This window comes from Notamacropus eugenii, chromosome X (assembly GCF_028372415.1).
Source record: "Notamacropus eugenii isolate mMacEug1 chromosome X, mMacEug1.pri_v2, whole genome shotgun sequence".
NCBI classification, from domain to species: domain Eukaryota; kingdom Metazoa; phylum Chordata; class Mammalia; order Diprotodontia; family Macropodidae; genus Notamacropus; species Notamacropus eugenii.
The window spans coordinates 17,166,161-17,181,431 of record NC_092879.1 but is presented as its reverse complement, the minus strand read 5'-3'; the positions used below and the strand labels follow the sequence as shown (position 1 = coordinate 17,181,431).

At 46.2% G+C, this 15,271-nt stretch overlaps 1 protein-coding gene across 1 annotated transcript in view; it reads right to left on the bottom strand.

Moving 5' to 3' along the window:
• The window catches only part of LOC140515696 (vascular endothelial growth factor receptor kdr-like), a 193,888-nt gene that overhangs the window by 30,121 nt on the left and 148,496 nt on the right, over window positions 1-15,271 (bottom strand). Inside the window, exons 15-19 of the mRNA XM_072626531.1 lie at window positions 14,563-14,688; window positions 10,674-10,780; window positions 8,689-8,824; window positions 7,690-7,794; window positions 5,544-5,657 (exon numbers count right to left, since the gene is read on the bottom strand). Of these exons, the coding sequence (XP_072482632.1) occupies window positions 5,544-5,657; window positions 7,690-7,794; window positions 8,689-8,824; window positions 10,674-10,780; window positions 14,563-14,688 (588 nt within the window). The remainder of the gene's footprint in view (window positions 1-5,543; window positions 5,658-7,689; window positions 7,795-8,688; window positions 8,825-10,673; window positions 10,781-14,562; window positions 14,689-15,271) is intronic.

Genomic DNA, 15,271 nt, shown 5'->3' with positions numbered 1-15,271 from the left:
CCACCTTAGCCTCCAGGTCAAATCTAAGGCCTAGGTACATGAAACTCTGCTGTCTGTGTCTCCTAACAGACAGTACATTTTTTTTTATTGAAGTCATTCTGCAAAAAGGACTGACACACTGGTAAATGCTACTGAATGGCAGTGGGCACCCCTGGGAAGTAGGTTTCACTGCTACTAAGATGTGCCAATTTCCCTGTTTCAAAAACCAAACCTGTGTCCTCAGCCTGAGAGCAGTACTTCCACCCTCTCTCCCTACAGCTCCATGGGCCTGGGTTCGAATTTCAGCTCTATTGCTTAATATCATAGAACCTTCAGACAAGTTCCTTCTCCCTCCCTGGGCCTCAGTTTCCTCCTCTGAAAAATGAGGTGGTTGGGCTAGGTGGCTTCCGAGGTCCCTCCCAGTTCCCCATCTATGACCTTAATGAATTATCACAAATTCCAAATTAGTGGAGTGGAAAGTCCTAAGAGTACAAACCTAAGAGAAGGGATTTCTGAGCTCACCTAGTCCACCTGTATCCCCATTTTATAGCTAGGGCACCGAGGACTCTGAAAGGTCATTTGAATTGTCCAAGGGCACATGCATTTGGGTAGTAGCAAACCCATGATCCTTTGCTGTGGGGAGCTCTACACTGGTAGACTAGAACTGTGATGCCCAATTGTGAAAGGGAGGTGACTCTGGCTTCGTCCAGGTCAGACTGGCAGGGCACAGGCTTTGCCAGGTCCTACTGATCTCAAGAGGCTTCCAGTAGGTGACAGTTGGTGTCTTTGCCTGAAATCCAGCCCAGCTAGGGGAGCAGGGACTTGTGGCCAGAAGGCCCACCACACATAGAGAAGTGGTGGCCCCAGAAGCAGAGAATAGGATGGGGCAGCAGGAGGGGGACCAGAAATGACAACTGCCCTGCGAAATAGATGAGGAAGAAAGAGATGAAGGAAAGTTGTAGAGCAAATTTAGGCCTGATGTCCAGAAAACCCTCCTACCAACAGGAGCATCCCCAGGTGAACTGAGTAGCCTTGGAGACTACCCTTTGTCAATGAAAAGCGGGATGGCCTCTAGCTGGATATGTCATCCTGGGGAGTTGGGGTCAGGTATAGTTGGACTAGAGGGTCACTGGGGTCCTTTCCAACTCTGAAGTTCTGGGAGGGTGAAGTAGCCTTTGAAGGAGCCAGGCCAAGGAGCTGGCCAAAGGATGGGGGCTGGCCCTGAAGGGCACTCCATGGTGTGCTCTCTCCACAGAGATACCTCACCAGCTAGCTCCTGGTCACTATTGCAACCAGTGCATTTCTGCTCTTCGGTGATAGGGGAATGGGCCAGAACTTCAGCTGAAATTGGCTCAAGTCCTCAGGATCTTCCAATGTGGGTCTACTGTGTGGCTCTACCTGCCCTGCTTCTCAGAGCTGGTGGCCCCCATCCTAATGTCTCCTTCTCAAGCCTCAGGGTATGGGGCTCCCCCAGGGAAGCGATACTCTTGGGGCATTGCCAGGCACATCAGAAGGAGGGGCCCCAGGGCAAGTCACTCTGGATAGGATGAGCAGAACCCAGGGAGGATGGAGGTCTCCTTGAGATGGCACCGCCCAGCTTTAGAACAAGGAAGAGAAAAGGCTGGAGGAGACCTGTCTTTTGTCTCAGTTCACACTGCTCTGAGCAAAGATGCTCAGTGGTTAGGGAGAGGTCTGGCTGTGGGCATGTTGCCTGAATACAGCAGAGCCCCATCAGATCCATGTTCCTCATTGCCTAGCTTAGGGTATATCCTGATCCATCTGTTACAGTCACAATGACACATTTGGGAAAAAAAAAAACTTCCCTTCCTCACAACCTCTCATACCCAGGATGTCCTCAGCCCCCTACAGCAGGCTCGGTGAGGGATGGATATGGGACCTGCTCCTGAGTCACTGGGTGTTTGACACCCAGTGACTCAGACATGGCCTCCTCAGAGATCCCCGATCATGGGACCCCTAGGATTTAGAATCCATTTTCTTTACACTTGAGAAAACCTCAGCAATTGAGCTGTTATATACCCCCAGCTCACCTGCCACATGCCCCTCATGTGCCTGGGGAGATGGCTCAGGACCCTGTACCAAAGAGCCTTGGGAATAGCAGCTCCTCCAGGACACTGGTCTGATTTATAGTCTGATCCCCACAGCCAATCATCGAGAGGAACTAGCCCTGATGGGACTGTTTCTCATCCTATCCTTTTCAGTTGTCTTATACCTTATTCCCCACCTCCGCCTCCACTCTTTGATCCAGCAACTCTAACCTCCTTGCTCTTCCTCCAGCAAGACTCTCCATCATCTCTTGACTCCAGATATTTGCACTGGCTGGGACCCCTGCATGGAAGGCACTCTCTCCTCATGTCTGCCTTCTGGCATCCCTGGCTTCCTTCAAGTCCCTTTCAAATCCCACTTTCTACAGGAAACCACATTCATCCTGTGTGTAGCTTGTTTGTACGTAGTTGTCTGCATAAGACTGTGAACACCTTGAAAGCGGGGACTATCTCTTGCCTCTTTTTGTATCCCCAGCATTTAGCACAGAGGAAGTAAGACAGAAAAGTTGATAGATGTTACATAGTAGAGGGCTAGAAATCCTGTATTTTATCCAAGAGGCAATAGGGAGCCATTGAAGATTCTTGACTTGGGGGAGGGGAGGACATGGTCAAATGTGTGTTTTTGGAATGTTGATTTGACAGCTGCATGGAAGGTGGAATGTAGGAGAGAAAGATTAAATTCAATGACAGTGTGTGTGGTGGGGATGGGGATTGTTGCAGTAATTCAGGTAAGAAAAGCTGAAGGCCTGAACCAGGATGGGAGCTTTGAGTGGAGAGAAAGAAATGGATATGAGAGAAGTTTGTGAGGCAGAATCAACAAGACTTGTTGACTACCCGGACAGTAGAGTGAGGGTAGGGAAAGTGTCAAGGAAGAGTGCAAGGTTTCTGGTGTGGGCAGCCAGAAGGAAGGTGGCAAAGTTTGGAGGAGGGATGGTTTTGGGGAAATGTGAGTGTCATTCTGGAGTTGTTGAGCTTGAGATGCCTTTGGGCACCCAGCTAGAGGGAGTTGGTGACTCAGGACTGGAGCCAAGAGATGGGGGGGGCAGTCACTGACATAAAGATGCTAATGGAGCCCAAGGAGGCCATGGAATTACCCAGTGACAGGGAGGAGGGGTAAAGGACTCAGAGCAAAGTCTTAGGCTGTTGCCATTCTTTGGAGAAGGGGAAAGAAGGAACCAGGAGAAGGAAGCTGAGGAGAAGAGGGCCTTCAGGTAGGGGGAGAACCAGGAGAAAATAGGGTCACAGAGACCAAGGGAGATGAGAGCGGCCACAAGGCGGGAGCCATTGGGAGCTACTGAGAAGTCAAGATGGACAAAGACAAAGGCTAGCCGCTTTGCAAGTTAAGACAACATTGAGAGTCTTGGGGAGCAGGGTTAAAGTTGAGTGGTGGGCTCAGAAAGCAGAATGCAAGGGGATGAGAAGGGAGTGGGAGGCAAGGCCCTGGAGGCAAAGGGTCAGCAATCATTTAGTACCTTATCTCTTCCTCCATCTCTCTTGCTTCTTTTCTCCGTCTCTGTCTCTATCTCACTGTCTTTCTGTCTCTGTCTATCTTTGTCTCTTTCTTCTGTCTCCATCTCTTCCCATCTCTCTCACTTCTTCTCTCCATCTCTGTCTCTCTCACTGTCTTTCTTTCTGTCTCTGTCTATCTCTGTCTCACTCTCTTCTCTCTGTCTCTCACTGTCTGTCTCTTTTCCCATCTTTCTTCTTCTCTCCATCCCTGTCTCTCACTGTCTTTCTTTCTGCCTCTGCCTCTCTCACTGTCTGTCTATCTGTCTGTTCTGTCTCTCTCATTGTCTTCCTCTTTGTCTCTGTTTCTGTCTATCTCTGTCTCTGTGTCTGTGTGTGTGTGCGTGTCTCTGTGTCTCTCTCTCTGTCTCTGTGTCTCTCTCTCTGTCTCTGTGTCTCTCTCTCTGTCTCTGTGTCTCTCTCTCTCCCTCCCTCCCTCCTTCTCTCCCTCTCTATCTCTGTCTCGGCCTCTATCTCACTGTCTTTCTCATTGTCTCTATCTCTCACTCTTTCTCTATGTCTCTGTCCCTCCTTCTCGCTGTCCCTCTGTCTCTGTCTCTATTTCATGGTCTTCCTCTCTGTCTCTCACTGTCTTTCTGTCTCACTGTCTCTATCTCTCTCAGTCACCATATATCATTCCAACATCTGCCAAGCTGAAGACTTTTCTCGAGGGTCCTGGAAGCTACAGGGTCGAGCCAGGAGAAATCCATCCATTTTCTCAGGGATCCCTACCCCAATCTGAACCTGAGCCCAGGAACAGAGATTTCATTCCAGAGCTCGGTGCCCCACACTGGGCAAATCACCAAGCTCTCAGTGCCTGGAGACAACTCCACTGCCGAGAGAGTTGCCTTGCTGGAAGTTCCCTATACCACTGACATCAGGAGGGCAGGCTAAAAAAAAGACATCCTAGCTTTTTCCTTTCCAGCCCAGAGCCTGAAGAACATAGGTTGTGTGAGTGACTCGGGCTGTAATAGCCAAGGACCATGGGCTTCCATCCTCTAACCAGCCTCCAGCCTTCACACACAATGATTACCATTAAGGATTATAAGGCCTTTTTCTCACAACAACCCTGAAAAGCAGAAAGAATCAGCACTCATATCCCTACTTTACAGTTTAAGAAACTGAGGCTAGAAAGATGACTTGACTAGAGTCACAGGGTTAGTGGCAGGGAGGGGACATCACTGTCCTCATCATGGGCATTTTGTTAGACCTAATTGACTCACATGACTTCACTGGTCCCTCGAGGCAACCCTGATTGACAAACTCTAGATATTATCCCCATTTTATAGATGAGGAAACTGAGGCTATTAGTGTCAAAGGTAAAAGTCAAACTCAAGTCTCTCCTGATCTCAAGCTCATCCCACTAGCAATGACAACACACTGATGAGGACTTATTTTTCTTTCTATGAGCCTAGTATTTCTTCCACCATGCTGCCTTTTCTAGTAAAATATCAATTAACAAACATTTATTACACACCTACTACGTGCCAGTCACTGGAGATGCAAAGGTGAAGAATAAGGCAGTCCCTACTCATACAGAGTTTACATTTTCATTTTTGTAGATCTAATGAGAGGCCTCTGATTTGGAAGATGACCATCTATACTCCCAACCCTTAATCCTTTTATGTTTTACACTAGATACAATATGGTTCATTTAGGGATGTGTGCCTTGGAGGGGGAAGAGGAAACCTGTTTTGAATCTGCTACCATCTTGGAAGGGCCAGTAGTTCTTGGGGATTGTAGGATGATAGATTTTGAACCTAATAGGTCATCTAGGCCATTTACTTCTTTTTACAGATGAGGAAACTGAGGCAGAGGTGAAGTGACTTACTCAGGGTCACCCAGGTAATAAATAAATGGCAGAGTTGTGATCTGAACTCAGGTCCTCTAACTTCAAACTCAGTACTCCTGGCACCGGAGTACTCTGGGGCTTTGTTGTCTATCCTACCTAGGGGTTGAGAGGGAGGGAGATGAACCCACTATCGCAACTCTTACCTCCAGGCTTGGTGCAGGCTCCCAGAAGGTTGACCACATTCAGGTGGTGGCCAATGTGGATGAGGATCTTGAGCTCTGACATCAGGGCCTTGCACTCGTTGGAAGTTGCACATTCTGCAATAAAAGGCCCCAGGACAGCCATCGTTACAAAAGGGGATGTTTGTCAGGGCTGCTGGGGGTGGAGGAGCATCTCAGATCCTGTTTACTGACCCAACTGAGGATGCCAGCAGGAAAGGGCTGAACACAAACACCCTGATGATTAGTGGTTGTACTCTAAAAACAATAACATAAACGGATAAATAGTGCCTTGGGGCTCACTGGCCTGCCAGTGATCCCAGGTCTAATGGTATCCTGGGCCTCAAGTCCTTTTCCTCTTTCCTTCCTTAGAATCCCTCTGTGGTGGCTTTCTCTGTGCTTAACCCTTTCAGGTCAAGAGGGAGGCCTGGAAGAGGTCATCCAATACATGACCCTTGAGAGTTTGGGGAAATTAATGAATTACCCCCAAAGGGCCCACCAATCTAAATCCTCTTTCTCAGTGTCAGAAGATTCTGAGGCTGGTGGCTCATTGCCCAATGGTCATAAGACCACCAAGGAAGTGGTTTCCACCACCTACTGAGCCAAAGTGTTATCAGTGGCTCCTGATCCTGAATGGCTAAGGAACTGTAAGAAGAGGTAGGAAATGGCCTGGAAGTGGCATTTCTTCCTCATTTCCTTCTCTGCTTTCCCCATGTTGCTTTAAAGGCAACAGATGGATTGAAAATACAGGATTAATATCATCTCTTAGCTCAACGTCCCACTCATCCATTTCATCTGGTCCTTATGGAGGAATTTGGATATATTTTAACATTCTGCATTCTAAGAACACAGAGAGCAAGAACTAGGCTGGGATGGAAACCTTAGAATGAAGAAGGTCAGAAGTGGGGGTAGGGGAGGTATTCTTAGATATCATTGAAGTCCCAACCCTCCCCATTTCAGAGAAGGGGAAGCCAAGATCCAGAGGAATGACTTAGGACCAAGGTCACCTGCTTCGATGGTCTCCAACCATTCACTCTTGCCTCGTCCCCATCTTTGCCCAAGTTGCTGCCCAATCCAGATCATTTTAGCTGCTCCCTGTGTATTAGTGAAGGAGATCCTGCATGTGTCTGATTCCTTCCCAATCCCACTGGCATGAAAGCTAGAGTTAGCAACCAAAGAGGAGTCTAGATCTCAGTGAACCTTTCCTTATTGCAAAGAGTGAACACTTCCTCTCTAGTGGCACTTCCTTCATTTGTGGGCTTTGGGCTCCTTGCAAGAAGGTGATTCGGGTCTGAGCTTTCCAACTGGGCTTAGAGTTACTCAATAACACAATGGATGTTCTGTCTAGGTTGTGGTCTACAGGGAGTGCTTAGGGGGAATTCAGGTGGAGGCTGGATGACTCCTTTGTCAGTATTCCTGCAGGTAGGAGATGGAACCTTCCAGCTCCAAGATGGATTTGTTAATATCTCTAAATGAAACCCAGCTTGCTTCTCTTGCTTGGACCACATTCTCTTCTCTTGTTGGGGCATGAGCCTTAAAGTGGCCCCAAAGGAGGACTGTTTGCCCTGTCCTGCCTGCTGACATCCATAGGACCATCAGCCTAACAATGATACTACTACTACTACTACTACTACTACTACTACTACTACTACTACTACTACTACTACTACTCCTACTCCTACTATTACTACTACTACTACTACTATTTATATAGTGCCTACTATGTGTCAGGCACTGTGTTAGGTACGTTACAATTATTAACTTATTTGAGCCTCACAACACTGGGAGATAGGTGCTATTATTATCTCCATTTTAAAGGTAGAGAAACTGAGGCAGACAGAGGTGAAGTGACTTGCCCAGGGTCCCACAGGACCCTGAGGCAGCATTTGAACTCAGGTCTTCCTGACTCCAGGCCTGGTGCTCTAAGAACTGTGATGCCCTGTAGCAGGCTCCTGTTTTGGACTAACACAGGGCTCTGCATGCAGAAGGCCAGATGAGAAGCCTGTCCCTATTAGAAGCATGAGCAGACAGACAAGTTTAAACCCTGGGTTCTCCCCGCTCCAAAGCTCTGGCAGCCCACTCATGCCCAACCTCCTCAGCAAGGACGCCCCTGAGGGATAGCCAGCATTACCTTTCAGCATTTTCACAGCCACTGTTTTGCAGGTTGAAGATTTGTCAATGCCAAAGGCAGATGCTTCCACCACCTTCCCAAAGGCACCATGACCCAGGGTCTTCCCTTCAAGGGTAAGAAGGGAGAATGAGCAGCAGGAAGCAGGGAAGTCCCAAGAGAATAGCAACCATTCCAATGGAACAATAGCAGCCCCATCCTTGTAGCCCAGACACCAAGCAGATTGAGACACTATCTGAGCATGTGGGGGACAGATAGAGTCATTAAACCTCCCCCTGAGGCTTTAAATGGCAGGATTGAATCTCAAAGAGAATTTAGAGACCTCTACAGCAGAGACCTTAGAGGGTATCCAGCCCAGTCTCCCCATTTTACAGAAGAAAAAAGCAAGGCTAAGAGAACCGAGGGAACTTGCCCAAGTTTACACAGGTAGGAAGTAACAGAATTCTAAAGCTGATTTCCTTCCACTGAAATCCTTCACTCCCATTTTACAAAAGAACCTGAGGCCCAAGGAGGGAAAGGGGTTGCCAAGCAAGTCAATGGAAGAGGTGGGACTTTACCCTGGGTAACTTCCTCTCCATACCCTACAGATGATGGCATGTCTATGGAATAAGGTTGGTCCTTGGTGCTCAGAGGCTCTCTATAGATGAGAAAGAGGCACATCAACCCCACTCCAAACCTGGGCTTAGTACTATTCAAGAGGTCCCATTTCCAGGATGCATTTCTGATCTAAGCCTCAGTTTCCTTAACTGTAAAATGAGGGTAGTAATTACTACTCACACTCCTTCCCTCACAAGGAAGATGAATGGCAGGTCTTTGGTAAATGGGAAAGGATCTTGGACATATGGCAGAGATGCATTTCTGCTTAAGTGTGCCACCAGATACTCGGAATGACAAAATGATAGATTCCTCCTCCTTCACTCCTATAAGACTGACTTTTCTCTGGACTTCCTTAGTAACTTTGGAGGGGGCTGAGAGGATGAGAGAACAAGATGGGCAGCTTACCCAACCGTAAGCGATCCCTGGGAAATTCCCATTTGCTGCTATCGTAGGGAAGTCGGTCACATTGCTGGTCCAGAGGCATCTCTTCGGGATCCATGATGATGGAGAGATATCCTGTTTTGATGTCAGGGGCATTGGGCTACAAGGGGACAAAGAAAACCTAGTCTTAGTAAGTTTTCCCATTCCCACTGCCCCATGTGGTTCTCCAGTTTCTTAATCTCCCTTCATTAGTGCTTTGGCAGGCTGAAGTCAAATGATATCCTAGTGTGCGGAGGAGGGGGAGAGACATTGGAAATCTGGGTTCCAACCTTGGCTCCACTGTCACATTCACTTTGTGACTTTGTGAAAGTCATTTCCTTTCTCTAGGTTTCAGTTGCCTCATTTGTAAAGTGAGAAGGAAGGAACTAGGAAAAGTTCCATCTAGGTCTGAAACTATGTTCTTAAAAATCTTCAAAGGTTTTACCCAACTCATATTCTGTGTTCTAAGAACCCTTTCAGCCCTGACATTCTGTGTTCTAAGACCCTTTCTAGCTCTGACATTTTATGTTCTAAGAGCCCTCCAGCTCTGAAATCCTGTGTTCTAGGGCATTCTCAGCTTGGACATTCTGTGTTCTAAGAGCCTTCCCAGCTTGGGTTTCCTGGATTCTAGGACCTCCTCAGCTTGGGTATTCTATATTCTGAGATCCTTCCCAGCTTGGACATTCTGTGTTCTAAGAGCCCTCCCAGTTCTGACATTATGTGTTCTAAAAGTCCTCCAGCTCTGACATCCTGTATTCTAGGTCCCTTTCAGCTTGGACATCCTGCGTTCTAAGAGTCCTCCAAGCTCGGACATTCTGTGTTCTAAAGCCCTTCCCAGCCCTGACATTCTGTTTTCTAAGAGCCCTCCCAGCTCGGGTATTATGTATTCTAAGGTCCTTCCTAGCTCCAGCTAGTCCCTGTCCCAGTTTGCTCCAGAGGGTAGAACCAGAAGTGGTGTGTAGATGTTGATGCCTTCCTAACACGTGGCCTAGAGTAGAACAGATTGCCTCAAAAGGGAGGGAGTTCCCTGTCTTCAAGGAGAGGCTAGCCATCTTGTTGGTGATATTGGATACCATTGACATCATTGGTGACATTGGAGAGGGCATTCTTAGCCAGGCAGAGGTCGCCCTAGTCACTGCCTGCCTTCTGAGGCCCCTTACAGTAAGGAGAAATCAATGTTTTTTCCTCCCCAAAATTATGCTCAGTAAATGAGATGACTGGCTAAGCTCTGACCCTTTTTGCTGTTGGCTGAAATTCCTCTATCATTGGGTTCTTAGCATAGCAAAAGGGACTTAAGAACTATTCTTTCCCTTGAGAGGGAACAAGAGTTAGGAGAAACATAATTTACCACTTGGTGAAGGACTTAAGCCATCCATCCCACCCATATATGTTAGAGAGAAGAGCAGCAGCTAACAGTCATAAGTTGATCTCATCTAGTCCTCACAATAGCCCTGGGAGACAGGAGGCAAACAAGGGTAAAATGACTTGCCCAGGGTCACACGGCTAGTGTCTGAGGACAGGACTTGAACCCTTCTTGGACCCTGGGCCAGCTGTCTCTCTCTCTCCCAGGCAGTACCTTCCTCCAGGTTGGACCTACTCCTCCACCCTATCTTCTGCCAAAGACCTTTCAGAGGTCTCTGACAACATCCAATGTGAAAGACAAGCCAACTGTGAGGAGGGAGCTGTCACAATGGCCATGCTTAGAGGTCAAATGGCATTCAGTTTTCAGCCCTAACCTTTTATGACCCTTCCCTGCCTAAGGACTCAGAGAGGAAGGATACCTAGCCAAGGAACTAGTGTTCCTGCATTGCCAGGGGCCAGAATTGTAGAATTTAGAACTGGACAGAGTATCAAAGGTCATCTAGTCTAGCCTCTCCATTCCACTCCATTTCCCCTCCCCCACTTTACAAAAGAGGAAACCGAAGCCTTAGTGTCAGTGCCTCCATGGCCACCCAGTGTCTCTCTCATACCTTTCTGAGTTTGCGAATCACCAGGGTTAAGAGGAGCCAGAAGAGGGTGGCTGCCAGGCCAGTACAGACCAGGATGATGACCTCAACACTGGAGCGCTCCTCAGAACCTATCAACAAGGCATCAGAGACAGAAGAAGTGGATTAAAAAACCTGAGTTCAGGCTAGAGCAGAAGGAACAAAAATGTATGGTCTTCTAAAGGCTGCCATGTTGTTAAATGCCTACCAGCAATCCCAGGTGTCAAACTCTGGGTGTGTGTGTGTATGTATGATGAGTGTGTATGGGTGGGTGTGTGTCAGTGTGTTGATATTTACTGAGCGTGGGCTGGTCTTTCTGAGACAGATGGCAGGAGCTTCTGGGAGGAACACTCTTGTCTGTTTAGAAAGGCAGGATGATGAAGGGATTCAGAGCTGCAAGAGACCTTAGGGCTCACTGAATCTAACTTCCTCATTTTACAGATGAGAAAACAGAGGTCCTGGAATAGGAAAGGAAGGGACTTACCCAAGGATACGTAGCTAATTAGGAGAAGAGTCAGGACTAGAACTCAGCTCAATTAATCAAACAGTTAGCAGGTAAATATTTATTAGGCTCTTAGTGCCAAGCACAGATATAAATGAATTAGTTATCTTTTCCACATCATGGGGGGTTAGGGGAATAGCGCCCCTGTAATTTGGAAAATCCACATAAAATCTTTTGACCTTCCCTTTGTACTAGAAAAGAAGCCTGATTTTTTTATTTTTCTTTTACTAATTACTTTTATTAATATTATACAATACTATACATATATTTTATGCATTTCTGAGTTTTTAAACTTTTTCTGTCATCTGCTGGCCTCCATGTGCTGTCTGTGGCTTCTGCGAAACTCCCCCCAAATTCCTATTTAATTTCTTATGCTGACTTGCAATATATGGAAACCATGATAGGGAAAGTGGCAATGTGGAAGGGATAACTGCAGTCCCTGCCCTGAAGAAGCTTACCTTCTATCAGCAAAACCATCCTGTATGGGCACTTGAGAGGGCTGTAAGAGACCATTCTACTTTTAGCTTCCGTGACAGAAGGTTTCGAGCAAGAGAAGAAGTGTTTAAGGTGAAAAAGAAGAAATCCTGTAGGTGACATGGAAGGGCTTAGCCTTACAAAGAAGGCTGGACATTCAACTGGGGGAGGGGAGATTTGGGAGAAATTGAGGATATTTGAAGGAGAATAATGGCCAGGCCCAGATTCTGATTCCAGCTCCTGTGAAAGTTAAAGGATGGAATCAAGGAGAACTAAGGAGGTGTAAGGGGAGGAACCTAAAGAGAATGACTTAACGTGAAGGATAAGACAGGGTAGTTGTCAAGGAAAGGAGAGCACAGAAAGACAAGCAGGGTAAACGGGTGAGTAAAACAAATTGGTCACATAGAGAAGACAAATGCCAGGGAGATGGGAGAGAGGCCATGGTTCGTGGAGAAAAGAAGTTGAGTGGGACTATCAAGTATATGAAGTGGTAAAATAATCTGCCAACCCTAAAAAAGCTGCCAAGATAGTTTCAAAAAAACAATTGATATGGACAGTATGATGAATTTTGCAGTGTGCCACAATGTTTGTATTCTTGTCATAGATGAGTGATTATTATCTAGAACCCTGGTATAGGCTTGTCTTCTTCCTATAAGAAAAGGCAAAGTGATGCAGGAGTGGGAAACCTGTGGCCTCGAGGCCACATGCAGTCTTCTAGGTCCTTGAGTGTGGTTTTTTGATGAAGTCCAAGTTTTACAGAACAAATGCTTTTACATAGAGGGATTTGTTTTCTGTTGTCAAGAACAATGAATTGCCTCTAAAAATAGAAGTTGGCCTTTAAAAGGGAGATCCAAGATAGGAAAAGGAAAGTTGGTCCTTGTCGAGAGGTCAGAGAATGGAAGGATGTCACACAGAGGATGATGGGAGACATATACTTAGGACTCAGAGACAAATCTGAGGCCCTTCCTGAAGAGGAAAAGATTGTTGCTCTAAGAGAAAGCAGCTATCTGTCCTCCAAAGAATGGTATAGGAGCCACAGAAGCTATCAGATGAGTGATCAATCAGTAAAGTTGATAGAGAGTAGCATTGGTTTGTAATTCATTCGTTGCTTAGGGGAATTGAGGCAGACCTGTTACTAACAATACAGAGATGTCTGTTGTCTTCCCAGGACCTTTATCCAAGACATAACAGACAACCTCTCAAGATTAATCCTAACAGATGAACAGTGCTCACTTCTGATGATTCATCTGGGCACAAATGATTCTTCCAGAAGGAACCAAAAAATGCTGCCAGAACTTACAAAATCGTGGGCAAGAAATTAGACCATGTGGACACAGCTTGTGTTTTCCTCGCTGCTACCCATTGATGGCAAAGGGTAAAGTAGAGGAAAATTGATTTGAGAAGGAAACAGTTTGAATTTCTGGACCATGGCTTAGGATACATGAAATGACAGGCAGGGATGATGTGTCCCTAAAAAAGACTGGTCAGAATGTATTGGTCAACAGTCTTACAAATCCAACTGAAGGGACTTTAAACTAAAAAGTATAAGGAGGTAAGAAAACAGTTGATGGAGATCCACCAAGGGGAGATACAATGGTTATAATGAAGGAAGGAGTATAGTGGCTAAGGTATCCAGGAGTTCATAGGGTGCTGAATCCAAGAAAGTGCCAGTAAGTAAAACCCATGGCCTTAAGTCTTGGTCACAAACGTCCAAAGTTTAGGTGACAGAAAGAGGTGGAGAACCTGCAGCCTCCACGTCACATGTGGTCCTCAAGCAAGGCCCTATGACTAAATTCAAACTTCACAGAACAAATTCCCTTCATAAAAGGATTTATTCTGTCATACCTGAATTCAGTCAAAAGCCCACCCTTGAGGCCACTGGTTCCCCACTAGAGTAACTAGAGATGCAAATACAAAGAGGTAAATTTGACTTCACAGGTGTTACTGCAACTTGGGGTGGGGAGGGTGTGTGAAACCTGACTGAAATATGACTCTGGATGGGTATAGCTTATTCAAAAGACAGAGTAGGTAAATGGAAGCCATTATTATATATTTAAAAAATATACTTATGGGAGGAAATCCAGGAACCATACATTTGGAAAGGTGATGGACAACATTTGGAAACGTCATAGAGAACATTTGGGTGAATATCAATGGAGACAGAAATAAAAATAATTTTGACATATGAGAATAATATAGGCTACCCTCCTCCCCCCAGAGATGAATTTCAAGAGGGATAAGGGTCAAGGTCAGTTGAGGACAAGTTGAGTTTCAGATGCCTAAGGGACATCTGGTTGGAGATGTCTAAGAGGTGGGATTGGAGAGATTGAGGAATCATCTCTATAGAGACGGCAACTGAACCCATGGGAGCACCGTTTTGATGGATTACTAACTATAATAAAATGATGATGATGACGATGATGATAACCATGCATAGGAATTTCTACCATTCTTCTGGTAATATGGAAGATCATTAGTCCTTACTATCTTCCCTATGACTACACCCTGTAGGGTGGTTCCAGGCATTGCCATCTGCCCTACCAATGAACCCTCAGGACTGTTGGGCCTTTCCACCCACCCAGCAGACCAACTCTCCTGGAAGTGTGAGAGTGGGGAGTGTCTCACTCTTCAATTCTCCAGTGCTGAGCAAATAGGAAGAGCCTACTATTTTTGCATTCATTCATTCTGTGATTTTTGGATGCATTCCTTCTGTGATGCATCCAGTCAAATCCCCTTATTTTATTCCTAAATTACTATGCTCTTTTCATTATGCCACACTGGACTAGAAGTTCAGTTTCAAAAGGAGACACAGGTAGGTATTCATGCATGCACAACATTCGATGCTCAGAATTCTAAGTGGGCCCATGTGAGGCTAGTAGGCCAGAGGTTCCAACTCACCTGCCACAGTAATGAGGGCTGAGGTGCTGACTTGTCCGATCTCATTGGTGGCTTTGCACTTGTAGGTCCCTTCATCATCCTTCTTAGCTCGTTCAATAACCAGGGTGTTGTTCTCCAATGAGATGCCTACAATGAATATTGGTCCCTTAGAGATAGAACAGCCTGCCTAGGAGTTCCCTGCCTCCAGCATGTCAATGCAAGTGAAGATTCTGCCAACCAGGAAGAACATTCCCAGGCCAATGAGGCCTTAGTGAAGTTTTCCTCTCTCCATTCCCAACTCCTGACCATCAGCCCTCTTACAGAGAGGCTTTCCTTCCTTCCTTCTTTCCTTTCTTTCTCTTTCTGCTGGCCTTAAAAAATAATGTTTTAAGGTTGGTAAGGCATTTTACACACATTATCTCATTTGGTCCTCACAACAACCCTGGAAGATATGTGCTATTATTATTCCCATTTTACAGATGAAGAAATTGAAATAAACCAAGGGCAAGTGACTTGCCCAGGGTCACACAGCTAGTAAGTATCTCAGGCAGGATTTGAATTCAGGTCTTCGTGATTCCAGCTCTAAGGCTGCCTTTAAAAGCTTTCTCTGTAGACAGGCAGTTTTGTGGGCAGTGCCTTGTACACAGTAGGTATACAATAAATGCTTATTGACTGACCAACTGAATCAAAGGCCCCTCAACAAGAGGATGTCCATGATGTAAAAGAGTCG